General features: G+C 40.9%; 1 protein-coding gene across 3 annotated transcripts in view; it reads left to right on the top strand.

Moving 5' to 3' along the window:
- Positions 1-26,701, top strand: part of SHROOM2 (shroom family member 2) — a 118,592-nt gene that overhangs the window by 50,736 nt on the left and 41,155 nt on the right. For 2 of the 3 annotated variants that reach the window (XM_039714374.1, XM_039714373.1), the window contains exon 3: positions 23,108-23,239. In XM_039714374.1, coding sequence (XP_039570308.1) covers positions 23,108-23,239 — 132 coding nt within the window. The remainder of the gene's footprint in view (positions 1-23,107; positions 23,240-26,701) is intronic. The other variant, XM_039714375.1, reaches the window with a different exon arrangement.

Raw genomic sequence — 26,701 nt, 5'->3', positions numbered from 1 at the left:
TATTCTCTGTGGTGTCAGTGTGATAATCTGAAGCACAAAATAGACAGAAGGTTTGAAGTTCAACTCAGTCCTGAAGCTTAAGAGAATCTTTGTTTTAATCATGTTGTTCTTGCTATCTGTGAGAGTTAATGTGCATAGCCAAGATCTAGATTTTATGTGGAAAACATTTTTCCTTGGGGTTGTTTGTCTTACCTATTTGTATACTGATCCAGAAGTGAAAAGAAGACTTCTAAAAATCTATTATGTTAGGAAAAAATTACTTCTTAACAAAATTCTTCTGGAAAGTAGAGAACTTTTCTTGCTATAATGTCAGTATAATTATAATATATGTCAGTAGAATCGAGGAAAATCACGTTTTATTTGCCACTGCTGAGAAGTGTGTCCCCAGGAAATTTCTCCTCAAAGCAATAGAGCCACAGCCTGATCCTATGTTGATCTAACTGTGTGTAGGAAACAGCAGCACATGCTGTCTGTTTGGAAGTCTAATGTACCTACAGCAAAGACCAAGGGAAAATATTTTAGCGAGAGTAATGTTTCATCCACAACAATTACTTTGTGTCTGTGACAAAGATTTCTTAAGGGTCTTAGATTTTCTGCAGTGGTAGCTGGCTTCCAAAAAATTATATTTACCTGCTGTTTTTAAAGAATATTTTTTTTTTTTACTCACGCAGGGAACATAACATTGGCTTCTAATAAAACTGTCTGCAGTGCCAAATACTCACCATAAATGTGTTGGCTATCAGCATATATACTTTGCTGTATTTTCTGGAAGCATTGCATAGTTGTGGTCTAAACCAAATCAGGACTGTGCAACTGGCTCAACAACAAACATGACAATTATGTGGCTTACATATATTGATGGTAGAACAAGTGCAGTGTACATTCAGTCCTGATTAAAATAGGACTCGGGAGGCTGCATGTTATTTTCTCAAGTGAATTTGTAGAAACAATACATCTTAATTGCATGCTAGTTCTTCAGTGTAGTACTGAGTAATTTCCTTTCCTAGGGAAATGGCAAGCAGTCTGTGTTTAGGACATTTCTTACAAGAGAATTTCTTTTGTTTGGAAATGGTGTCCATATCTGCATACAAATGAAATTGGTCTGAGTGTTGATACTGAATGTTGATGTTGAGGTGATTGCCATATTCTGTGTACTTTAATTATTTTGTATATATTTCTAACTTAAATTCCTTCCATTACGTACCATCTTCACTGTTCTGCATGTGCTAGACATAAACATATATTACAAATCTGTAGTAAGAGCGATTTTTCACTATGCATTCATGAGACACATTAAACTGTTAAAAAATGGCACATAGGTGAGGCTTTCATGTGTTATTTATTAAAGGCAGGGTGAGATTTTCACCTCCGGGAGTCACCCTAAGAAGTTACATGGGTTGTCCTCTTGGCTGCTTGAGTCCTCTGTTAGCAGCAGTTGAAATGGGTGGGCGAGGGAAGGAGCAGCCTCTTTTCCACAGGGTCTGCCAGTGATGAGAAGCTGGAACTCATTCAACTTGGCCAGCTCTGCAGGTACTGCCAGTGTCTGAGAACAAGCTCTAAAGTTCTGGACTTCAGGCACACTGTGTACATAGGAGGGTTTTTTCTTTTCTGTAGCATTTTGGTGTTGTGCCTTCTTGTTGTCGAAGTTCAAGTTCTTTTTGCAATGCTGAGGAAGTCCCTTGTTAAAGGAGAGGCAAAGAGCAGGAGCAAACACACTTGCCATGGAAAGCGTAGTGTGAATGCTGACATTACTGTGCAAAATCCTAACAAGGAAAATGACTTTCAAGATACTTGTGCTATAAACACCAAGACATGGAAATTGAGTTATCTGTATTTGCATGGCACTTCATGAAGACAGTCAACTCTTAATTAAAGCACATAAGAAGGAATTTTTAATTAATGTCTTGAGGGCTCCAAGATTGTACAGTACTGTTTCAGACACCTGCAACCTGAGCAGAAATCTGTGAATAAAAGCCTTGACAGTCATTTGCAACGTTCAGTTGGGAGATCACTGAAATTTGTCAGTCTGAGCAGAAACCTGCTAAACACCACCAGTGACCTTTCTGTAATGGGTTTTGTGTAACTTAGCAAGGAGATCTAGTCTTACCTATTTATGACCTGTGGAGTAGCTAACTCTGTACTTCATGGATCCTTGTAGCTGCAGAAATACTGTGAAACTTGAGAATATCAATTTGTGAGATTACTTGGAAAATGGAGGGGTTTTTTTTTCTGTACAGTTATGAAATAGAGATGGAGGACTGTGAATTCTGTCTCGTACCTGTGTTTGGCCTTGATACTTCTATTTTCATAGATACCAAAATGGTATAGGAAACAATCTGCAAAATTATATGTATACTAAATTACTTTTAATCATTTAGTATATTATTTTGTCTATGGTTTTGGTTAAGCATTGCTCAATAAATCAAATGCACTTGTGGAGACCACTGTTGATTATAAGTGAAATCTAATTTGTCTTTCAATTAGATTTAATTTCTTCTGGAACTGGGGTTTGTTATGGCAAAACAAATGGCAGTGGTTTCTCTCTTGTTGCCCAGTAGCCATAATTCCTCCTGTTTAAAGGCTGACCTTGGCCTTAACTGACCAAGATGGATTTTTTAATTTATTTTTTTTTAAATTCCTGTATTTTCAACCAGATTTTGGAAACATACAAGAAACTGTAATAGGTGTTTTCAGGGCTCTATCTGCCTAGATGTACCACTGCTGTGAGAAGTGGGCAGGTGTGATAGCCCTTTGCCACCCATGTTTATTGGAACTGACAGCTGTGTAACAGGATGTGCTGCTGTTGATCTTTGGCAATGGGGATTTGTAACAGACACATGCAGCTTTCCAAGTGCAAGGCTTGAACATTTCTGTGGGACTACAGCTGGTGCAAGGGCTGGGCACTTTTAAAATCCCACTTTGCAAATTCACTTGAGAAGTGGGTTAGTACTTTGCTGTGGGCCCCCCTTTTGCTCTCAGCAGGATGGACAGGTGTAAATGTGTGTCAGGTGGAGACATAAACTGCTCCCAGCCAGGCCTGGGGATGGAGTAAGCCACGTGTTTCAGGATATGTGACATGGCATGACCAGGCTAGGGCACCTCTTTGTCTCCTTTACTGCTGCCAGTGAGGTACCATGGCTCACAGTGGGGTGGCAGGAACCAGATATGCACAAACATGGCACATCATGCAAACTGCACAGCACCTCCAGGCCCAGCTCAGGAGAACTTTGGGGTGGATGTCCTGTGCTTTAAGGAGTGCCCACTAATCCCAGCAGGATCTTTCTGTGAAGGAATGTTTAATGGAGCATCTGCCAAATAAACCACCCTGTACACACACACTCAGTTGGGGCACACAGAGTAGACCAGCTGATGGGGAGATCCCCTGCTCAGGTTTGCCTTCCAACTTCTCCATGGGCAAGCACAAGGCTGGCTGGACCTCCACTGTGTTCCTCATCCTTCAACTGTGTGATCCTGCACTACTGATGGAAGGGGAATGGAGACATGACAAAGGAGGAACACACACTTCCATTTTATATTTTCAGCAAATTATACCTTAGAAAAGTCCTGATGAGAACCATTTTTCCTTGTTGCATTGCAGTCACTTAACCCAATATATTAACAGCATGCATCCACATTCCCTTTGCTGTAACATTAGTAATACCACCCAGGATATTTCCCATGCCAACAGCCTTTTTGGTGGGGTTGTACATCTAAAAAGCACTTTTATTTCCTAATTTTCTGCTCACCTCACCTGCTTCTTGGTTACATTAACATGATTTGATTCATGCTATTAGTGGCACACTGATGGATGCTTGAGGTGATTGTAAGCTTTAGTTCTCCAGTTGGAGGTGTATTGTCCCTGGTTTCAAAGAGCAAGTTGTCTTATGATTTTGGATGTTCAGCTGTTAGGCTTCTCTCAAATACTAATGTCATGACTGATGTGTTTTTGTTTTGTGGCAACTTCCATAATTTATTTCTTTGCAAATCTAAAAAATCTGCCCTGTAAAGCTTAAATAACAGAAAGCCAAAATGACAACAGATGTCACAATATTTTACCAAGGCAGCTCTGTTAGGCCAATGGTTGGGCTACTCAGAAGGCCGTAGACATTTCCGTGTAGGTAAAAGGAATATTCTGTAATTTGAATATGCTTATTCAAAAGATTACTTGTGCCAGTGCTATTCAGTTTTTTTAAGTAATTACCAAAATTAGGCAACATAGCTTTTTTGTGGAATGGGATATCCATCAAACGGTAGCAGCTGGTGAGTCATGACTGGATTTTAGTAGTGGGTTTTTTCCTTCAATCATGCATGCACTTGTCAGAATGGTTAATTTTGAGCATGAGTAGTCTCATCCAATTTAGTAAGAGCACTCACATGACTGAAGATAAAAAAATATACAAGTGCTTACAGGATCTAACCAAAGCTTTTTACAAGGTGGTACATTGGAGTTATTCTGAAAACTGCCTTCCACTTGTGAATTTTCTTGGAAACTCTTAATATGTAGCCCTTTGGGTGAGACAGAGGAAAACAAGTGAGCCTTCTAAACTTTGGGGATCTGTAGACTTACTCATTTCACATAATACTTTTGCATGCCCACACAGATAATTTTTTTGTGTTCAATAATACTGTAGATATCTTCAGATCCTGACTGAAACAGAATTATAAACCCATCCATTAAAGACCAAATGAATAATCTTTTTATGTCAGAGATGATCTTTGCCATGTTGAAGGCGTGCTTCTGTGTATGTTCTATATGTTTTGAAATAATTGTTTGGGACTGCTTTCAAGCACCTAAGAGTGCTGGGTTTTTCAACACTAGTCAAGGATGTTGAGATGTACTTGTCCAGTTTCAAGAGAGAAGGAATAATACTTCTGTTTCAGTGTGTTGCAGTTTTCTCCTTGTGGAAATTTTATTTTAGTTTACCTATTTCTTATCCTGAGCATTAAATGATTGACAAGTTGAAGAGCTGGGCACTTACATGTTTCAGCATCAAGTATCTACCATACTGAGTGTAGAGATTTTATGCTCTACTTGCTCAAGCAACTACATGTAACACCTTTCAATTCGAGAAGATTATAAAGAAGTTTTAAAATATTTTCTGAATCCAACCCTTAACTTCAGAAATGTGACCACTTCAAAGAAGGGCAGGAATGCAAGTGTGTTGCAGATTTAGTAACTGAATAACTGAAGAAATTTGCATCTTATCTCTTGCACAAGAAACTCAGGGTATTTTATGGTTGATTCTACTGAATCTGCATAATACTGGATCAACTGGCAAAAGAGTCACAGCTGCCACACTGCTGAGTGATACAGCCCTTGTGCTTATAGGCAAACTTCATGCTGAGTGCAGAGGAAGGACAGAATGACAAAAGCTGAAGTTTGGGGAAATTTCTGATGGGTTGTAATCAAAACCAGTTGTCAGTTCTTTGATCTGGTTCATGGAGCAGCCTTGGCAGCAGGTGGGCAGCTGAACCAGGGCTAGCATGTGATGGGGAAGAAAGCACTCTGGGGGATGGTAACTGGTCTGACATAGGTCATGTCAGAGCAAAATAGCTTTCTCAGGTAAAACCTTAGCCATACCAGCTTGTGGCACAGTTCTTTGTGGAGGCTCTGTAATTTGCATCATGTGGCTATAGTGTTTTAACCAAGATGGAGACGAAGTAGGGCTGGGCTGTCTCCTGAAATGCCCTGGGAAGAGGAATTCCCTTTCCCCATTCCTGTTTTTGGGTCACCTTGGACGTGGTGAAGTAAATTACAGCTGAAATCGGTGTGGGAAAACACCACACCTGTGTAGAAAGACTGGTATTTGGAATGTGGTTTCTGAGGAACCTCAAGTCATTTGGGATGGCTATTGAAAGGTAAGCTTATTGTGGTGAATGGCTGGGAGGCAAAACACACCTGTTGTTTCTGACCACAAGCAGCACCAGGGTTTCTGTGGCTGTGTGCCCCAAGGATGTGGCAAGTTCCTTCTTGCTGAAGGCAGCATTTCGGGCTGGCACAGGCAGCCATGTGCTGCTCTGGCATTCACTCTGCCCATCCTGGGCAAAAATGGCAGGAGGGAATGTGTCTGAAGGCTGCTCTGCTTCCTGCTCCTTCACCTCAGCCATGGTAAGACAGCCTAAAACCCCTCATTGGGACTCCTGTTGCTGCTGTTAGCATTGGCCCTGTCAGAGGCTGTGTTTTTCTTCAGTGTTACTGGTGAATAATGCTTCTTTTATATTTGCCTTCAAGGTTAATTTCTTTAGCACTTTACATGGCATGATAATTTCCAAGATACTTGAAAATAAATCCTGCCAGATACAATTTATTCAATGTGTAAAGCACTTTAGATGTTTCCCAATGATAAATACTCATTAAAAATGTTCTATTATCCTTCTGAGGAATTCTGATAAATTATGGTAAAAACTGAGGTAAGAAGGTGATATCAGGAGTTTAATTCTATCTAGCCATCAAAAGGTAGTAGAATGTGCAAAAACTAAGGATGAGGGAAAAATATTTATGTAGCTTATACAATGTACCATAAATCCCAAGAGCAATACTTTTATCTCAGGCATCCACATGTGTCTCTCTAGTTCCCCAAGGCAGAGCAGGGAAAAACAGTTCCAGAATATGAGAGCTTTTTTATTGTGAATTCAGAAGGCAGGAAGATTTATGATGTTATACCTCATACAAATTAATACCTCTTTGTTGACAGTGCATATCTTATTTATAAATTAAATTGCCATTCCATCCTGCTCAAGCCTGTACAGTTGGGCTGAGGAACAAGGAAAACCTGAGCAAATTTCATGGTGAAATCCTGATTTCTTCAAGTGAATGACTGAAGTCTTTAAGAGCACTAGGGTTGGTAACTTATTTGCATTTATTTATTTTCACAGACAGAGCAGAGCATTTTGCAGGTCTCTTTAGTTTCTTTTTATGTTAAATGCAATTTATTAGAGCATGGGATAGGGAAGGAGCTGCTGTGCTGTGACAAAGTCATACTCCTTCTAGCATGGCTTCCACTGGAAGAGGCTCTATTGGCTGTAGTGTGGGGTTCCTGTTTGCTTCATTTTTCAGGTGCAGGATGACTCTTTTTATGTAAAATGCAATTTATTAGAGCATAGGATAGGGAAGGAGCTGCTGTGCTGTGACGAAGTCATACTCCTTCTAGCATGGCTTCCATTGGAAGAGGCTCTGTTGGCTGTAGTGTGGGGTTCCTGTTTGCTTCATTTTTCAGGTGCAGGATGACTGTGAAATGGGAGGTCAGACCATGATACATGGGAGGAGAAAACAAAGAGCGGTGCTACAGGCCCTGTAGGTCTCACCATGGTTAAAATGGGAGGTCAGACCAGCTGGTTACCTGATACATGGGAGGAGAAAACAAAGAGCGGTGCTACAGGCCCTGTAGGTCTCACCATGGTTAACAGCAAGGCAAAAGGCGATTGTGTAGATGTTTGTGTGAATTTTGTCATGTGAGAATGGGCATTTAAGGTAGAATATGCTGCTTTGCTAAAATTTTAGGGATTTCTACAGATTCCCATGTAATAGAATTCTGTCAATAACTTGTCTGTCAAAATACTGGTTCAATTTGCCATTGTAAGAATATCTTAATATTAATAGGTTGCTTTCATTACTGCTTTCTCTTTTGGAGCCTCTCCTTCCCCCTAGAAGTCCGTAGGTTAAGCATGTGTTTATATTTTTATTTTATTGTTTTTAAGTTCTAGGTCACTTCTTTTTTGGGGATACTTTTTGGAAGTCATTTCCTTTTATGATAAGATACTAGAAGCTGAAATTGCAAAAACAGGAACTCCTTCTGTTTTGCATGGACAAAAGTGCTGCAGTTCCATTTGCTGCTTCCAGAAAAATAGGTTGACTTTGTTGTTATAATTTGTTGGCACTTTTCTTGAAAAGATAAGTAAAAAGGGAGTACAGGGTATTCAGATACTCAGTACATAGAGATCATAAACAACAAGGCCTCAGTTTTGTTGTTTTAACGCATTGCATTGAGTTTTAGTCAGCTACAAACATTCAGGAAAAAAACTGGTAATACTAGAAAAGCTGTTAATTTCACTTGTTGGAGTGGGTCATTTTAAAGGTGCAAAAAATCCAGAAACTGTCGACTAATCTCCCTTTGAAACAAAGAGAGTCAATGCTCTATCTCAAATTCCACCTTCAAAAATGGAGACATCCAGAATATTTCCTGACTTCTGAAGATCACAGCTATAGCAATTAAAAGTCTGATGTCACCTTTTAGATGTGCAAATAAGACTGCACAACCACAGTCTTTATTTTTTATTACACTGAATAGCTTAAAGTCTGATTTCTCCCTGTGACTGAATCCTTTGCTGGTAGCGCTCTCTTGTGGCTGTTACTTTCATTTAAACGACTTCAGCGATTTCAAAAATATGTATATTATTTAGAAATTTTTGCCTTAGGACACAACAGTCTGTGTTGGATAAGCATACTGTGGTGGTTTTGCATGTTCCAAAATTAAAAGTGGTAATATATATTTTAATGATGCAGGAAGGTCAGTCTAGGCAAAAGTGTCCCAAGCATGTTTCCCAGAAGATCTCAAAGGGACAGGCATATTGAGCATGCAGGTTTTTAACCTCTTTTTTTGGTATATTTTTGGTGAAAAGCCATATGCCTTTGGATGGTGGACAGATGGGGGAAGCTGGGAGAGGAATGAAATCTGCCTTGGCAGCCAGTCAGGTGGAGGAGAGACAGGGATGGGCACCTTCATTAACTGGCTTGATTGCAGATGCTGCTGTTCCTGTGGTGCTGCTCTTGGTGATGAGCAAGTTACTTCCTACAGCTTTGGCTATTAAAAGGAATTAAAAACATTATTTGGGAACTTTTCAAGTGAAACTGGTATGTGTTTTCCCGGTGAAAACTTGAAAACTTTTCACCCTGAATCTGTGTTTTCTCATTCTGGGGGTGGGAAAGGAGAAGGTGGGGGATTAACTCTTGACCTATTTTGTTTTTTAATGCAAATTTTTTAGCTGATGTTTTAATTTTCAGTAAGGAGGCAAAATGTGGAAGCTCAGATTGTGATGTGCAGGGGTTTTCTTTGAACTAGGGACAGAGTTTTCTCTTTCAAGGACAGTTACCAATGAGCAGTTGTTTGCTACTACATAGCCTCGATACTACTGGGATTGTGCATCCAGTGTAATAGTTTTATAAGCATGTTTGCATTATGAATACCCAGGGTGTGATGTTGGATGTAGGCACCTTTTCCTTGTATGCTGTAACCCAACAGCAACTGGAATAATGATTCCAGGTTGTTTACTTAGTTGTACTCTCTTAGAGAGGCAGGTTCACACTTGAGATAAGGCTTTGAATGAGAGGGGTCTTGGCCCTTGACTGAAAAGTCTCGCTTCTGTAGGCTGAACTCTTGTGTGTGGCATTTGTCTGATCACCAGCTTCGCTCATCTTTGGATCCTATATGTCACATAAGCACTGTGATAATCCTAGTTTTTTCAGGGATATTTTTAAAATTTCAACTAGCCTTCTGGGAGAACTTTCATAGCAATTATGTGACTGTTTTTAGCTGTTTTCCAGCAGTACTGACATGCCCAGCAGTCTTTGAAGTGAAGGTAAGATGAGCTTGTTTGCTGTTTTGGCTGCAGTCTAGCAGGACAGCTCAGCAGTATCTGATTGCAGATTAAGACTGAAAAGAGACTTTTTAAGGCAAATTAAAATCCTATTAGTCAACTGTATTTTGAGGCTCAGGTTTTCTTTTTCTTTAAAATTAAGGAAATACTTGATTTTCCTCATCTCTTACCACTGTATAAATGTAATTCTTACTGATTTTTTAGACGGCAGGTTCAGTAGTATCTACCCTATCAATTTATTCTTCTGTTCCGTTTGGAGAGGATGGACTTGCTTCTGGAAATCCAGGAAAAAAAGTTATTTTTTCCCACTTGAATTTTATTTCTCTGTTTTTCCAAATAAGTCACTAAGAATAATATTTGTCAGGTCTGCATCCTCATTAATACAGCAGTAACTCCATGGTTGTTAGACTCTTTCTGAAACATTGTTAGAAAAGCCAGCTGTTAAATCACAGTCTGCCTTTCTCTGACTGAGTATGCACATGCACAAACAGGCATGTGTGTTAATGTTAATAAGCAAGGTGTCATGCTGGGTTTAGCTTACCTCATTAAGTCAGAGTCTGCCTTTCTCCAGACTGAGTATGCACATGCACACACAGGCATGTGTGTTAATGTTAATAAGCAAGGTGTCATGCTGGCTTTAGCTTACCTTTATTAAAGGTTCTTTCCAAAAAACCCTCATTACATTACATTTAACATCTGTGAGTAATCTATACTCTCACCATTATATGAAGTGCTGTTGTTTTTTAAGAGAATATATCAATCTGGCTGAGAAAGTTTTAGCCAGATGCCATCTAACTTTCCAGTGGGTTCACACAGTTGAGCTATTGGACTTCTTTGTAATTTGTAATTCTGCCATATGCTGTCTTAACTGTTTTTCTTATTAAAATCTAAATATGTATGCTTGCATAGAATGGGACCACTTTTTGGCCGTTAGCCAACCTCCTTCCTGAAGTTTGAGCATTTCTGTAAATCCATAGAACTTCCTTCTTTTCCTTTACAACTATGAATGCATCCTGCTTTGACCTGTGAGAAGCTGTTCATCTTACACCTGCAGGATAGGGGTCAGTCACTTGGTAAGGATGCTGTGGTGCAATCAGTCCACTCTGTTCTAGAGCAGAACCAAAAAAAATGTATAGCTGTTGTTTAGTGTGATGGCCCAGTGAACCTAAGGAAAAGATGATTGTGGCACGTAAGATAAACTTTCTTCTTACACACATTGTGGTGTGTAAGAGAGTTTATCTTTTTTCTGCTGCGCCAATCCTTAATGGTGCTGTATAATTAATCTTAATTTTCCCCCAAAGAAACTCTGTGCAGCCTGTTACTGTATCCTTTATATCCTCAGGTATAATGATGGTCCACAACCATCAAGCAAGTTTACATGTGCAAATCTGGCTAGCAGAAGGGGATTAATTGTGTGACTATGGAGTAAAGCTTATTTTTTCAGAAGACTTTTAAAATAAATTGCCCTTTGAAAGAACTCCCCAGAATTTGTAACATCATTCTCCCTGGGGGATGGAGATACCTGCCACTTTTTTCTGTAGGTGATGATTTCCAGTGCCTGCATACTGAGGTGGTTTATTTCTAGGGATGTAATAGGCTGTTTCTCTTTTAGGGAAAGTGCTGTTCCCTGAGAAGACTGTGTGGGAAAAACATCTGTAACTCTCCAATACCACTGATGATCCATCAGCTCTTAAGAGATTTTCTTTTAGCTTTGTCATCTCATGGGGGTCATTAACTTCTTTACAACGCAGTGCCCCAGGCTCATTTATTTACCTGCCCATGCATTTGCATAGAATATTGGAAAAGGATAGAACAGATCAAACGAGCAGTTTCAGCAGCATAATGTCAGTGCATTTTACATGCACCATGTCAAACGCCACTTCAAACGAAAATCAAAAATCCCCCTTTCCTTCTCCATGAGGAAGAGTCCTCTGGTTTCATTTTTGGGGCTTTGCTCAGCTGTTCCCCGCCGAGCTCCGCAGCAGAGTCGCGGTCTGACTAATCCGAGCGCCGCGGCCTCTTAGCGGGGAGCGCTAACAAGGCTCCTTTGTCAGTCTAATTATATCCCTAAGCTGGCGGCCGCAGATTAGCACAGGACAGCCGGTGGCAGAGGCCTGGGGAGTCCCATGCTCTGCCGGGGACAGAGCCCGGGAGGGTGCCACCAACACTCCCCGGTGCCTGGGCCCCGTCGCTTGGCTCTCGGGCCGGTCCCGCTCCATGCCGGGAGGCTGCTCCGCCAGCCGGGAGCTCTGCCGGGACCCGGAGGGAGCAGGCGCCGCCCAGCAGAGCCTGGGTAGGTACCGACGGCTGTGTCGGGGTGAGGAGGCTCCTGGCAGGCGGGACAGGACGTGGGACACTCATGAGCTCCGGCAGCTCCTCACCCCTTCTTTCCGATGTTGGGATAAGCCGGTGCTCAGGGCGCCTTTCTCTGGGTTTTTTGGTGTCTTTTGTAACTTGTTGGATGAGGGGGATAAAAAAGCTATGCATTGTTGTCTCAAATGCATCCGATTAAAATTTCATTGTAGAATTGTTGGAGTCGCAGGTGTGGAAGAGGGGAGGTGACTTTGAAAAGAGTATTTTGTTGTTTGCTTTCAAATTTGCCTCCCATTTCTGAGGCAGACATGGCTTCAGTGTGCTTTGTTTTGCTGAGCAAAACCTCTCATCTCCCAGCTGGGCCAGCCACTGGGGTGGCATTGCCACTTTCTAAGAGATCTGCAACCAGTTTTCTTGGGCTGGTCTCTTCATCCCAGTATGGCATGGAGACAAATGGAGTGGCAGAGTCACTCTTAGTAAAACTCAGTGTCAAGGCCTGAGGGTTTTTAAGCTTTGAGCTTTTAGTGGTGTGGAAAGAAAACCTGGTGGAAAAAGTTTCCCAGGCCGTGAGCTGTTTGCCAGCATGTGCAGAGCTTACACGAGGGTGGAAGGGGATTTTTACAGAACAGTGCAAGAGGAAATGAGTATGTTGATAAATGTGAGACCAAAATGGTTTGTTCTTCATGATAAATCTAAAGATAAATCTGTGGGATTTCTCTTTGGGAAGGAGAAGAATATGAAGTACTGAGCAAAAGTGGGGGGAAAACTGCCTAATCATTGAAATACACTTGTCTTACACAGTTTTGGGAAGGGGGAGGGAATTAAATGTTTAATTTAGGATATTTTCTTCTTTGTCACTGCCAGGCAGTCACTGCTTTCTACTTTTTGAGAACATATATGCTGTGAAGGTGGGTGCTGGAACAGCGTGGGCTCAGGATGTGTTTCTGTCTCTCTTCTTAGTGGTGACCAGACAGGCCAGTCAGCTCCATTAGGGCAATCCTTGATCTAGGGAGGCTAATGGACCTTCTCACACAAGAGGGCTGCTCAGGTAGGATCTGGTCACTGTATTTATGGGGAAGGATCCCAGAAGAGTTACTGTTGGTTTATAATAACATAACATGTGCACTAGCACATAAAGCCCATCACACATTTCTGTTGACTTCACTGAACTTTGAGTAAAGCTATAAAACAGTAGACTTCCATTAGTCACTTCAAGCTCATATGTGTAATTCTGTGTGTCTCAGTGTTTTTTTTCTATAATGAAGGTACCTTTTCTATTCTTTGAGGTTGTTCAGACATCCTTGTGCAAAGCTCTGCACCGCGTTTTTTTCTATAATGAAGGTACCTTTCTTTGAGGTATTCTTTGAGGTTGTTCAGACATCCTTGTGCAAAGCTCTGCACCGCCCTAGAAGGAATATTAAAAGCCAGTTTTGTTTCCCATCTGAAGGTGACTAAATGGAGCACATGCAATGCAAACAGCTGAGTACACGCTGTTACAGGTGTATTCACTGCTCCAAGTTTAGCAATAGTGATGTAGGTATAATTTGCATGTGAATGTAGTCATAGTATCTGTGTGGTCTGTTGTGAGATTGTCTGTAGATACTTTGGTTTATGCAGGAAGAGAGCATGGATGAATTCAGTTATTAAACTATTTGATCATTTTGGAGGGATGTTGATAGTCCTGCAGCTTTTTAATAAACAAGCTTTGGCAGCAGGACTAACTATTTATGAATATTAACTAGAGAATTTTTTCCTGTATTTTGTCATCAATTGTAACTGATCTGGACTTGGAAAATTTAGATAGTTTCTGATTTGATTTCTGTGTATCAAAGCGCATGTTTCAACCTGTGGGCATTTATTATTCTACTTTTGCCAGATTTACTCTCTTGTAAAACTTGTACTTGGTGATAATTAGGGTGGCTAAAGATTAAGATCTGAAGGGGTGTTGTGAGCTGGGCTGGAAGAAGAATAATCTATTGAAGATTTGTGGTGTTATTGCTGTGAAGTGATTCTGTTTTCAATTTTGCTTTTAAAATAGCTTTTATTTTGCTTTGAAGTGACTGAACCCAGTGTTCAAGTCTAATGATGTTCAATTGGGTGCATATCTTGGCACATTAGGTTTCTGTAAAATAAGCCTAAAAACCTACTTCCCCAAGCAAAATCAGTGCTGTTCCAGGAATCCCAGAAATGAGAGTTGTCTGGTCATTATTAACATTCTAGCTCCAGGTGATTGTTTTAGGGCTGTCATATATCTGCTCAAAATGAGGGTTTGTACTTATTCCCAGCATAACCAAATCAAGGGAAACAGCTCTGTTTCTCACAGAATGAAATGTCAGAAGATGAAGCAGGACATAGAACCAGCCTCAGCAGAGGATCCAGCTTCTTGCACTTGCCTTTACTGCAATCCCCATCTCCCCGCTAGGGATGGAGGGCATGGGTTGCCTTTCTTAGGATCAGGCTCCTGCCCACAGGGTGATAGGAGCTCTCGTAGAGACAACATGACACCTGCCCATGAAGATTCCTTCTACTTCCATTAAGAGTCCAACAAAATGTTGGAAATATTTGGCCTGAGTTAGTACAGGCATAGGAAGAGAGTAGCTCATGCTCGAAGAAGTTGCAGGAAAGTATCTGCCCTTTGCCCATGGAGAAATGGTAGCTGGATGTGTAAGTGTTTCAAATTGCACTGCTGCGTGTTATAATGCTGTTATGGCTGCAGTCATCAGTTGGGGATTAGGAACGGGATTTAACTTGGAACTAACAATTAATTTCACCTGAAACTTGAGCTGCCCTGGGAGGTAAGGAGGGAGAGGTTACTTGGATGATTGTGCAACTGTAACCACCTCATGCCTAGGGCTTCCAACATGTTAAGGCAGCTGAGATTTCCTGCCCAAATTACAAACTCTGTAATGTGCCAAAACTCTAATGTCTGTTTTAATCTGAAAATAGTTTTTTTTATGACAATAAAAATCCTTTTTACAAACCATACTGTATATCAAAGAGTGATTTACAGTTGCATAGCTACCCCAGTTCAGTGGAAGAAGTAAAAATTTTTATATTCAGTTGTATGTGTAATCCAGAAGGGGCTCCTCAGCAGAGGATATTTTTGGGGAGTTTGGGGTTTTTTGTTTTGATTTGGTGGGGGTTTTTTGGTTTGTGTTTTTTGGTTTGTTTTTGGGGTGTGTGGGGGTTTTTTGGGGTTTGGGTTTTTTGTGTGGTTTTTGTTTGTTTGCTTTGGGGGGTTTTTCTGCTTTTTGTTGCTTGTTGTTGTTGTTGTTTTTTGGTTTTTTTGGTTGGTTTTTGGTTTGTTTGTGTTTTGATTTGGTTTTGGTTTTTTTTTGAGCAGATTTTTCTTTCAAATCGCTATTGTCCTTCTGAGACCAAGATGCCTCAAGGGAAAATTTCTACATGAAAAGCTTATTCAGTTCTTTATTAATGTGGAAAGTACTCTAATTTTTTACAGTATTACACTCATTTTTTGTCTCAGTTATGGTAAATGAGTCCTGGATGCTGTGTGATGTGACCAGTATTTATTTGGAAGATTACTTGAGAATTCCAAGTGTTGTGAAAATAGGCTGAGAAGCAGTACTAGAGTACTTAACAAGTGCAAGCTCTTAAATAGATGAGCAATAAGACTTTATGTGGGCCTGTTGAGTTGGTTCTACTTCTTACTCCAGTGGGTTTTTTCTGGTTGAAAATAACTATATTGGGGATCGTCAGTATTGTTCTAAATATTTACTTAATTAAATATTTAATTAAATGTTCCTGCAGTGCATCTGATTTAACCGTTCCTTTTGTGAACAAGCCAGATGTAAATCCAGACAGGTTTTGGCTTCATGTGAAACAGAGTTCCATTCAGGTGTTTATTGTGTTCAGGGAGTGACCCTGAAAGAAAGGAGGAGATGGTATGTGTTGTTTTTATAAAGCTCATTACAGATCTGCAAAAGTAAAAGACATGGCCCTAAAGTACTTGCCACGATGATATTTACGAAGAGGTTTTTTTTTTTGTTTTTTGAAATGAAAAGACATTTTACACATCTTAAGTTTAATCTCTAATATAAAGTGAGGGTGTGATACCTCTACAGTTAAAATTTCAAGTCCTGATGTTTCTGCCTCTCCTGGGAAAGCCCCGTTTTTTGGCCTTTTGGAGGGGCTCATGCAGTTACTGTATCTTCTGTCCTTACTTGGAAGGACATTTAAGGCTCTCCTGGATGGACAGTTTGTATGCTCTCACAGAGTGTACTTTAGAAAAAGCATTTAAGTTGCTGCTGTCTAGCCCCAGGACAGTAGGAACTTGGGGCATCTAAGACTGAATCAGAGGGAAAGGCAGTAGGACAGCCCTAAGAGAAAGGAAGGGAAGTAGCTGAGACTGTAATGCTCTAGCAAGCAGCATAGAGGTGAGTTCATAAGTGGGTGGTGGGACAGGTTTTAGCAGTGCTTCAGTATATTGGGAAGACCAAAAAAGCAGTGGCTGGAGTGCAAAACCATCAGAGAAAGTGTGGATATTTTGGAAATAGAAAAGCCTAAAAAGTCACTTTGTATATATGTATAAATCTATGCATGAATCTATATAGAGAGACACGTGTGTGTGTGTGTATAATCTCTGTTGGATATGAGTGACAGTGAAGGTTTACTTTGAAATACATTTTAGAAGTTTTTTTTTAATTTGGGAAATCCATTAATACACAATTTCTGCATGGAAATTTTCAGGAGGGCTTTCTATATTTTTCTTCCTTCTCATATTCTTTCTGACATACATACCACCCTCTTTCCTTTATTTTTAAATAAATGAAGAAAAAATAAAGCAGGAGACTGTTCAGAAAAAGTGTTCCACCTCAAGTTTTGGATGCTTTTTCCTCACTTGGTTTGCTGTTACATCCAAAGCTGTAGATGTACCTTTATGTCAGGAGACAGGACAACACTGAAAATGGCAAGGAGAAAGGAGCAGAGAATTGTATTTGACTTAATCAAGAGCTTTTTTATGGAATTGGTAACAACTGGTTTAGCCTAAATTAGGATAACTTGCATGAATTTAATTACTGAGAATGGCACAAGGAATCATTCACATTCCTTATAGAGTTTTGCTGCTGGGTGATAGCTTTTTGCCAGGTTTTAGTTATTTCATTTCCATATTTCCCTGGCAGATAGATCTGCCAGTGGTGACTAATGTAGTATGAAGTAATTTGAATTCTATGAATATAGTTGTCTGAGATAGATAATGCTGTATGTCTTTGTATCGGATGATGACTCCTTTGGTATTCTGTAGAAAGGAATGTTGTTTGTCTGTTTTAAAGGGAGGGTGAGAAGAAAGATCAAATTAAGTGCTCATTAAAAAAGAAAATTCTTCATTTTAGAAAAATCATCCAGTTCTAATCATGAGCTCCCATGTTAGACAGTTGGATGAATTCTTCAAATCTGCAGTGACAAATACATATAACAGCTTCGAGAATGAAAAGCAGTTACATTGTCAATTTCTTTTTATGTGAGGCCCCTGTGGGTAACTGCAGACTCATGGTGGTATTCAGCCTCCTTTTTTTTTCCTACCAAGGATTCAGAAGACTAGCAAAATCCAAACATGTTTTAATACATTGAATAAATGATTTAGCAGTTCCTTTGCAGTGGCTTTTTGCATACCCAGTTAATTACATTATATGTTGGTCTTCTAGTGTGTTTTAATTACTGAACAAAAGATTGGTGAACTGCAAAAAACTCTCATGGATTGGGATGACTTTTGTTCCCCCAGCATATACAGATTGACTAAAAAATATTTATTAAAGAAGTATTGGTATGTCTAACCTGCTGTTATTGTAGGGAAAGGGAGGTGAGAAAGCTGAGAACTTTGAAGCTGTTTGGGATTTATAAGCAGACAAACAAGAGCACCTGTGCTGTCTCTACAAATTCTTGACATTTTCTCTACATGGAGTAAAAAAAAAAAGGTTGAGCGGCTTGCTGAGGATGTTGCAAAACTGAACTCTTCCTAGGCAGTTTGTGTGGCTGGCATGGAGCAGCAGTGTTTGTAACTGGTTCTGTTTCTATAAGACAAACAAGAATAGCGTGGTTTGGTTTATTTGGCTTTGACACAATCTAAGGGCACCTTGGGAGCTGTACCTTGCAGTGCACTGCTCGAGTGTGCTGCTTGTTTGAGAATGCCAGTGATGTGTGCACTTGACCTTTAAGCTTGTGCAGGTTTGCATTTTATCTCAGGGCTGCAGCCTTTCTGCATTTCCTTAGCCTTGCATCTTTGGCATGTCTTGTAGCCAATTACATTGGAATTAGGGCAAATTTCTGGTTCTAGACAAGGGTTAAAATGACTTCCAGTAGTTTGGACATCCTGCTGCAACTTTGGAAAAGTGAACTTGGGCTATTTTAAAAACAAAGTTTTTAACAACACACGCTTTGCTGCACTGCTGAAAAGCTTTGAGTTGCACTGTGGTGAATGGAAGGAGAAGAGTTTTATTTTGATAGCTGCTGTTCAGCACCACTACACTAACTGGTTCCCAAATTCTTGTGTTTGTACCTTGAAACATGGTCTACAGCTTTCGGTAGAAATGTAAGTGACTGAAAAGAGACTATATCTATTTTTAAAGAATCTTTAACATGATCACTACAACATAAATCTTTCACTCAAAGATTTAGGGCTGACAGTGTGTAACAATAAGAGTTAAAAAGAACAGGTACTTCTGCTTTGGGATTTTTTTCCTGTCTCTGTAGATCCAGCTCAGTTCTGACTGAAGCCACTGACTCATCCCTCCTTTTATTTTTGAAAAATTGGGATTTGTTATCTAAACCCAGGTTTTATTAGGGTGAAGACCCCACCTTGAGTACTGCATCCAGTTCTGGCATCCCCAGCACAGGAAGGATGATCAGCCTGTTGGAGTGAGTCCAAAGGAGGCCACCAAGTTGATGAGAGGATTGGAGCACCTCTCCTATGTAAAAATCTTGACAGCTTGGAGAAGAGAAAGCTTTGGGGTGACATAATAGCAGTCTTCCAGAACCCAAAGGGAGCCTACAAGAAACTAGACAGACTATTTTCAAGGGCATATAGTGACAAGACAACGGGGAATGGCGTCAAATTGAAAGTGAGTAGGTCTAGATTAGATCCTAGGAAAAACTTCTTTGATCTGAGGGTGGTGAGGCACTGGATGGGTTGTCTGGAGAAGCTTTGGATGGCCCATACCTTAAAAACATTCAAGCCAGGTTGCACGGGGCTCTGAGCAAATGGTCTGCTCAAGTGGAAGGTGTTCCTGCCTTCATCAGAAGGGTTGGAACGAGATGATCTTTAAGGTCTCTTCCAACCCAAACCATTCTTTGATTGATTCTATGATTTGTTTCTTGTCACAGCAGGTACAGATGAACAGTGGGTGACACTGCATTTGCAAGGACTGGCGTCTAATGCTCACTTCTGGTTGGATGTGCTGTGGGGAGCCTTGGCTGTCAGTGATTACTGCGGATGTGGAGCGCAATTCTGCGGTCCCAGGGCTGCAGCCGCTAGGAGAAAAGCCACTGCCGTGTGGTGATAGCAGAGTGTGCCGCTCTGGCGGCCTGCGGAGGCTCGGCTGGGATGCGGAACAATCCCAGCAATGCCGCAGGAGGCGGCAGCTCGGGAATGACGGCGGCGGCCGGAGCCGCGGCTCCCGGGGCGCAGCGCAAGGCAGGCGGCAGGGGGCGCGGGCGGGGCAGGGAAGGACGGGAAGAGCTCCTTGGGAAGGGATGGACAGCGGCCCCTCCGTGCGGCCTGGGCTGACGGCCGTGCCGTGCCGTGCCTGCGCGGCTGCCGCTGCCTGCGGGAGAGGTGCGGCCCCAGGCTTGAGGTGTGTGCCTGCAGATGGGCCTTTGCTCCTTCAGCAGGGGGCTGGAATGAAACATTAGCAGACAAAGCAGATAGTAGGAAGAAATTCTTTAGGGTGAGGGCGGGGAGGCACTGGAACTGGTTGCCAGAGAATTGTGGATACCCCATCCTTGGGAGTGTTCAAAGCCACTGTGGCTGCGGTTCACTGAGGCTGTGAGCAACCTGCTCTAGTGGAAGGTGCCTCTGTCCCTGGCAGGGGTATTTTAACTGAGTGAACTGATCTTCCAACCCAAACGATTTTGTTGTTCTGTGAAATAAATTCTAGCAATGGTTTTCATCTGGATACAGCCCCCTGGAGCTCCAGTCCCCTGGAGCTGCCTGTCACATTTTTGCTTTGGTTACTCCAGATGCAAAAGCCTGTATGGCAGGGTTACAACCGAGGTGCTGTTTGGTAGATAAGAATGATACAATTTCTATTGGAGAAGGGGATGCTGGGGAAACACACATTTCTGTTGTATCTGCTGGCTTTTTATCTTTTTTCCCTTGTAACCTATCTTCTATGCTTATCAACATTTTCCTTCCAGCAGCTTCTGTAAAAGCACTGGCAGAAACATACTTTCAGTGAAATGGTTTTAATAATGCTTCTATTAATGCTGGAGGTTTTCTGAGTTGTAGGTTCAGATGATCTCATTCTGTCACTCAGAAGTAACAGAGAGATATTACATTAGAATGTAAATGCTCAGCTTCCAGCTTCTTCAGTTATCTGCAAAATATTCCTGTTTTGAATCTTTGAATCTTTTCTTTCTAGTCCTTCTATCAATTTGCTGAGTTTTGGAATCAATATTTATGTTGCAGTCCACTTTTTAGAAAAAATTGTTTATTGAAGTGCAGGATAGATTCTTACCATTTAATTAGAATTACTATCAGAAAGTACTGTTGACTGTGCACGGTGAATTAATTTTTCATCATGTTGTGAATTTCCCAACAAAAGCAGGTGTCTGTGATGTCTATGAGATTCCACCTTCTAGGTATCTCACCAGTATTTTTAGGCTGTTCAGACCATTATGTCCAAAGAAAACCTAACCAAAACCACCTCAAAAATCCTGTGTGGCCACAAAAATAGAAAATTTAACAGAACTTGTAAATTCTTGTCCACTTGACTTGCCTTATGCCACTTCTCAGTCCAGTCTGTTCCTCCCCTTGCTTGGCTGCTCAGGAAGATGAAAGTGGTGGTGGATATTGTAGCACAGAAAATGCCTTCTGAAAATGACATTCATGTAGCGAGGAACTATCTTATCAAGATCTTGACAAGTTCCATGAGGTACAGTACTGACTTTACATGTGCATCCCTTCTGTTTCTTCCCAGTGATTGGATTCCTCCTGCCATTTGTCAAGCCCAAACTGTCACAGAAGCCCTCTTCCCAACCTTCTTTTCCTTATGCTCCAAACGTTGCTTGTATTGTGCTAGTTTCCTAGTCTTGTGTTTCCTTAGCAGTACATCATAGAAAAGTAATTGTCTCATAAAATATAAACCTTTTCAGATTAATTGATGCCTTGAGATCTACTGCATTTGACTTACCAGGTATTTGTGGTTTGCTGAGTTGTTGTCAGTACTGTTAAAGATAAGCAGTGGGGGGAAAGTTCATGTGATGTTCTGTGCAGCTGAGCAGTGGAATCATAACTTTTTCCATAGCTGCACACATGCTTGGAGCAAGCAAGGATTGTCTGGAGCCCATCATCACACAGCTGAGCAGAATCTTTTGCACTTGTTTGTACTGAGAGTGCTGGGCTCCTCCACTCTCTGAATGTCATGTCCTACCAAGAACAAGCAAATAGAGATGCTCTGCTTAACCATTTTCTCTTTTGTCATGCTGAGAAGAGTAGGCTTTTGTTTATGGAAACAATTACTTCTTTTTTTAGTGACAGTAATGCTGCTACACTTTGTAGTGAAATTACAGTTTCCCCTTAGAACTGTTATTCTCCTTTTGTAATCCTGCATGCAGAGTTTGGAAATTCATCACTGATTTCTTTAGACCTTCCTAAATGTACTCTGAAAAGCCATGTACTCAAGAGCTGACCTGTTTTGAAGATACTGCCTTTAGTTTTGGTCGGTAAATGCAGTGGCAGTCTGATAACAGACAAATTTATGAAAAGGGGGAATGAGTAAAAAAATGTAGAAGTACTTTTTACAGTTCAAATTGAAAATATGGAACACTTCTTCAGTGTACCAAATTACTTAACCTTGGAGTAATAGATTTCTTAAGTACAAAAGTGCATTAAAAAATCTTAACAGATCTTATAAGCCTTTATTTCAGATTCGGACTTCAAAAGATGGGATTTGTCAAACCTCGTACTGCATCTAAATTTTAAATTACACTTCCTCCAGGATGAGCCAAGAAGAAGGGCAGGATGAACTACTTTCAGAGAAGGTCCTGCTTCATTCCCAAGTGAGAGGGTCTAGACAAATGGCCTGTAATTGGCATCTACTCACTGAAACAGAAGTAGCTGGATTCCACCCAGAAGGCTTATTTAACCTTAGGGAGAAAAGAATGCACTTACTCCATGAGTGCTGAGAGCTGTAACAAACAGCAAGTCCTTGGAAAGCAATGCAACCTGTAGCTACCAATTCCTGAGCAGAAGGAAGGGGGTAGAGGAGTAGGAGCAATTTTTTCAAAACGGTTTTTAAGATGCAAAGCTCTAACAACAATCTGCTGTTGATAGTTCTTAGAAGGGATCTCTTCTGTTAGGTGAGCATTTGGAGGTGATATCCAAGTAAATATTTGGGGACTTACATGATTCACTGAACTGATACCTGAGATGTATTCTTTAAAAAACAGTCCCAGAAAACACCATAACAAACAAAACATCCCTGCATATCTGGAATGCCAAACATTTCAAGAGCTGAAGCAGAACTTGCCTGGAGTTAATATGATTGCTTGTATCACTACCTTGTATGAAACAATGTACATGGCTTTAATCCTGCCGGTCATTTACTCGTTTCTCCCTAGCTCCTCCCATATGCACCTACCTGCAGTAAAATCTTACCATAGCCTTACTGTTGTCAAGTTGTAAAAGAGTTCTTAGTCTAATATTAGCTTTAACTATTAAATCTCTGGATACGTGTCAGGCACTTTAAAATTTATCCGTCTCTGTTCCTTGTAATAAACATCCATCTTGCCACCCATTAAAAAAATAAATTTGGCATTTCACTGCATCTCAAGCATTTTAAAGAAATGGTGATGTCTTTTCAAAACTGGCATGCATGCATGTAGAAAGTTTTGCTGTCATTTAAAGTCATTATGCCTTTGTCCTATCTGTGAAATGTTTTACTGCTGCCCTGGTAGATTTTTTGCTGCGTATCACCTTGTTGAACTGTTTGCATTAAGTAGCACCCTCTGCCTCTGTTGTTTTCAGAAGGAATGACCTAGTCTGCAGGCCGCACTCCTGGCACGCAACCAAATTTACCGAAAGTCAACCGGAGGCAGCCACGTCACACCTTGCGTCGTCTAATGCCTGCGCCTCCTGGCACTCGAGCTACCATGCAAGGTGAGTCTCTGCTTCAGTTACACACACTCAGCTCCTCACAGCGAGGCTACAGCAATGCAGGTCATGTTGCTGAGGGTTTTGTTTTTAAAAACAACCAACGCAGAATCGTGGTGTTACACTTCTTTAGAGTTGCCTGTCCTTGCAGTGAGTGAAGGGGGAGTTGGGAAAGTTTGACGTGTGGATGAGTGGAATTCTGAAACAGTTTGTGATATGTGCATATGATTGAAAGGTAAGACACTAGCTTTAAAGGCAGTCACAAGGTTATGCTTCTTGCTCTGCATTTCCTTTCAATGCCCACTGGTAAAATCCTAAGGCGGAGTAACCATCAAAATTAACATTCATAAAGTGAAAGAGGAAAGGGAAAAGAAAATAAAAATACTGTTTCAAACAGTTAAAAGGGCTTTTTCTAAAGAGAGGGTGCAGAATGCTTTACTGTTGTTTTTTAAGGTATTATTGGTTTAATTAAACTGTCTTTCTGTAATCCTTCCCCAAGCAAGATATGTGATCTTGCTTGTCTAGAGAGGTAATAAGACCGATGATTTTCAGTCACTGTTTAAAGCACTTTAATATTTGTTAGATCACATTCAATATTAATGGAGAAAGGCTGGCACCCAGGCAGTTTTAGCTGTGAAACTCTAAACCTTTAGGTAACGCCTGTTTGTGTCTGGTCACAGGTTCTTGTTTGTTTCCTGCTCCTAGGTGACATTCTTTACGATTTTCATGAAACATTTTATTGGTTTTTGGGAGGGAGGGGGTGGGGTTTTCTTTGGTTTGTTGGTGTGGGGTTTTTTGTTTGTTTTTTTTGGTCTTTTGTTACTTTTTCCTTTTCTGTTCCCATTGGGCCATAGTTACACTGAGCATTACAGAAAATTAGTCTGGTGTGCAGTCCTGGTTTGGGAAGTAGACTTTGGTTTTCTATACTTGGTGCTGTACATTCTCTGCTGAATCATTACTTCTTGAGGTTAATATTTTGTGGTAGTCAAAGCAAAAGAATATTAATACTTCAGTATTTTATTTTTTAATCTAATTTTTACATTTAGATGAACATTCACAATGTTTTTACATTGTTTTCTTTGGGAGCTCCGTACTGTTTTTGAGCTAAGTTGCTGTCTGCCCTTGAATAAAGTTGACAGAAAGGGGTTTTTTAAAATGTCTTTTGTAATACTTTATTAGTAGAAGTTTTAGAACCTTTGATTACAATTTATGCTGGTTTACACTGATTTAAAGTTTGTATTTAAATATCATGTAGATGGGTTGATTTAGATTTATAGATTTTAAGACAGTAAAAGTCCTTGTACATAGAAACAAAATTCTGAAATTTCTAAAATCTTTTGTAGGGTTCTTCATTGCAATACTATAGCTAAAGAGTATTTCTGCTATTAATATAGTAAATTCTATACTAAGCTGTAAATCATTATATGCTTCCTGCTCTTCCTGGTGGTTGTCCTTGTACCTTGTGAAAGTAAAATACTACAAGATGTGTCTCAAGGTGTGTTTTGATAGGAGCTGGGTGTGTCCCAATACTTTAAAAAGAGAAAAAAATGGTTCCATGCCAGTTTGAAATGAGGTTTGGTCAGGGAATTGTGCGTGTAAAGGAAGAGGGGATAGGAATAGAGCAGTTCTCTCCCCTCACATATCAGAAATAGCCACAACTGCTGGCAGACACTAATACTAATAAAAATAAGAGATTCTTTCTCACATGCTGCTGAATGTGGGCTTAGTGGCCTTAGCACAATCTCATACCACAGTTCCCAGGTCACTGCCATCCTAAACTCCTTGGCTACCTGTGCTGCCCACTTAAAAGACAATATCTTTGGGAGATTTGTGATAACACAACCTGGTGTCTGTTGTCCAAGACTGTTTCAGTGGCAGAACTGCTTTTACAGTGCTGCTGCTGGAGGATACTCAACATTCCCATCGTGGCAGCCCAAGGACTTTGATACTTTAGGGATCTCAGTTGCAGAGTGGGGTTCTTTGGGCTTGCTGATATACTAAAAGAGGTGAGCAGCCTCAGAGATTCCCCACTTTACAAGTACATTTCACAAAAAGCTCAGCTGATCGGAAGGCACAGCAATCAGTAGCTGAAAGCAGCAGTATGCAAGCAGAGAATGGAAATAGCCCGAGGAGGGGATATTTCTAGGCCAGGCATCCCATCCCTGGGCTGTTTCTGGAATTTTGTGTCCTTCCTTGAGCTAAGCATCTGAGATGGGTATTCAAAGCCTAAAATCTCTTCTCAATGTGCCTACCTGCATTCTCTCTGTGAGCGTGAAAATTCACTAAAACACGGAGAGTTTGTGGGGAGAGGGGGCACTCAAAACACTTACTTGTGTTGATGAAGTAGGGCACAGCTGGCCAAAACAGCCCCTTGAGGTCTGTCCATACTGTCTACTGCTAGGTTAAGGTATGGGCAGTTTGATTTGCTTTAGGGTTTTTTTGGTCAGTTGGTTTTTGTGTTGATGGAGTAGGGCACAGCTGCCAAAACAGCCCCTTGAGGACTGTCCATACTGTCTACTGCTAGGTTAAGTTATGGGCAGTTTGATTTGCTTTAGGGTTTTTTTGGTCAGTTGGTTTATGCTGTGGCTTTCTCTTTGCCAGCCTAATGAATTTGAACATTTGAAAAGGTGGATGAAGCTAGAGGAAGACAGCCCAGAAAAGGCTGTACCAGTATATAGGAGAGAGGGTGGTCCTGGAATCCAGCCCTCCACATCCAGTGCAATATGTATGGCGTTTTCATCATGTGACTTTAAGGCAAAAATTGTAAGTTATTTTGGGAGCACTAGGCTAGGTCTAGATGCCTCTCATGCAAAGCTAGAGAGCTGGAACTTGTCAAGTTTTTGGTGCCTTCATTTCCCTCTGTGAGTCTTCTGTCTTTTTTGCAGAAGTCGTGTCTTAACATTGTGCAGACTTTTTTCCTGGCCCATCCTAAACTAAGGCTGAGTGCACTTTTCAGGGAGGAGTGTAACTGAACTATCTTAAGTTGCTGAAAGTTCAAATGCTGCATTTTCTTGCAGTAGGGTATACTATAACAGAGGAGCCCTTGGGTTTTTTTCTGTGACCCTGTTGTCCAGATGAACCTAATCACCTCTTCTGCTTCATTCTGGTATTACAGGTGCGGCTGTGGGACAGTGTACTTTGAGAAGAACATCCTAAACTGAGGTTTTGGGGCAGTTAGGGTCAGGTTCATCTGATTTGTAATCCCATCCAGTTGCTGAGAGGAGATAATTTCTGTAAGGGTCAAGGAGCAGAAGCTCATGCCCCAGGGTTGGGAAGGGTTTTAATGGCCAATGTGACCAAAGGGTGGTGTTTGTGGTGTTTGTAGATTATTCCTGGACTTCACCTACCTGACTTTGACCAGCAGCATAGGTGCTTCTATGAATCTGCTCTAAAACAGCCATTGAGAGAAGGCTATCCTGGGATCCCAGCCAGGCTGAGGCAGAACTAGCTTCTGTACTCTGTTCCATG

Source organism: Passer montanus, unplaced genomic scaffold, assembly GCF_014805655.1.
Source record: "Passer montanus isolate IOZ18808 unplaced genomic scaffold, ASM1480565v1 scaffold3, whole genome shotgun sequence".
NCBI lineage: Eukaryota > Metazoa > Chordata > Aves > Passeriformes > Passeridae > Passer > Passer montanus.
Note: the sequence above shows the minus strand (reverse complement) of the source record. Positions and strands in the feature narration are given on the sequence as shown.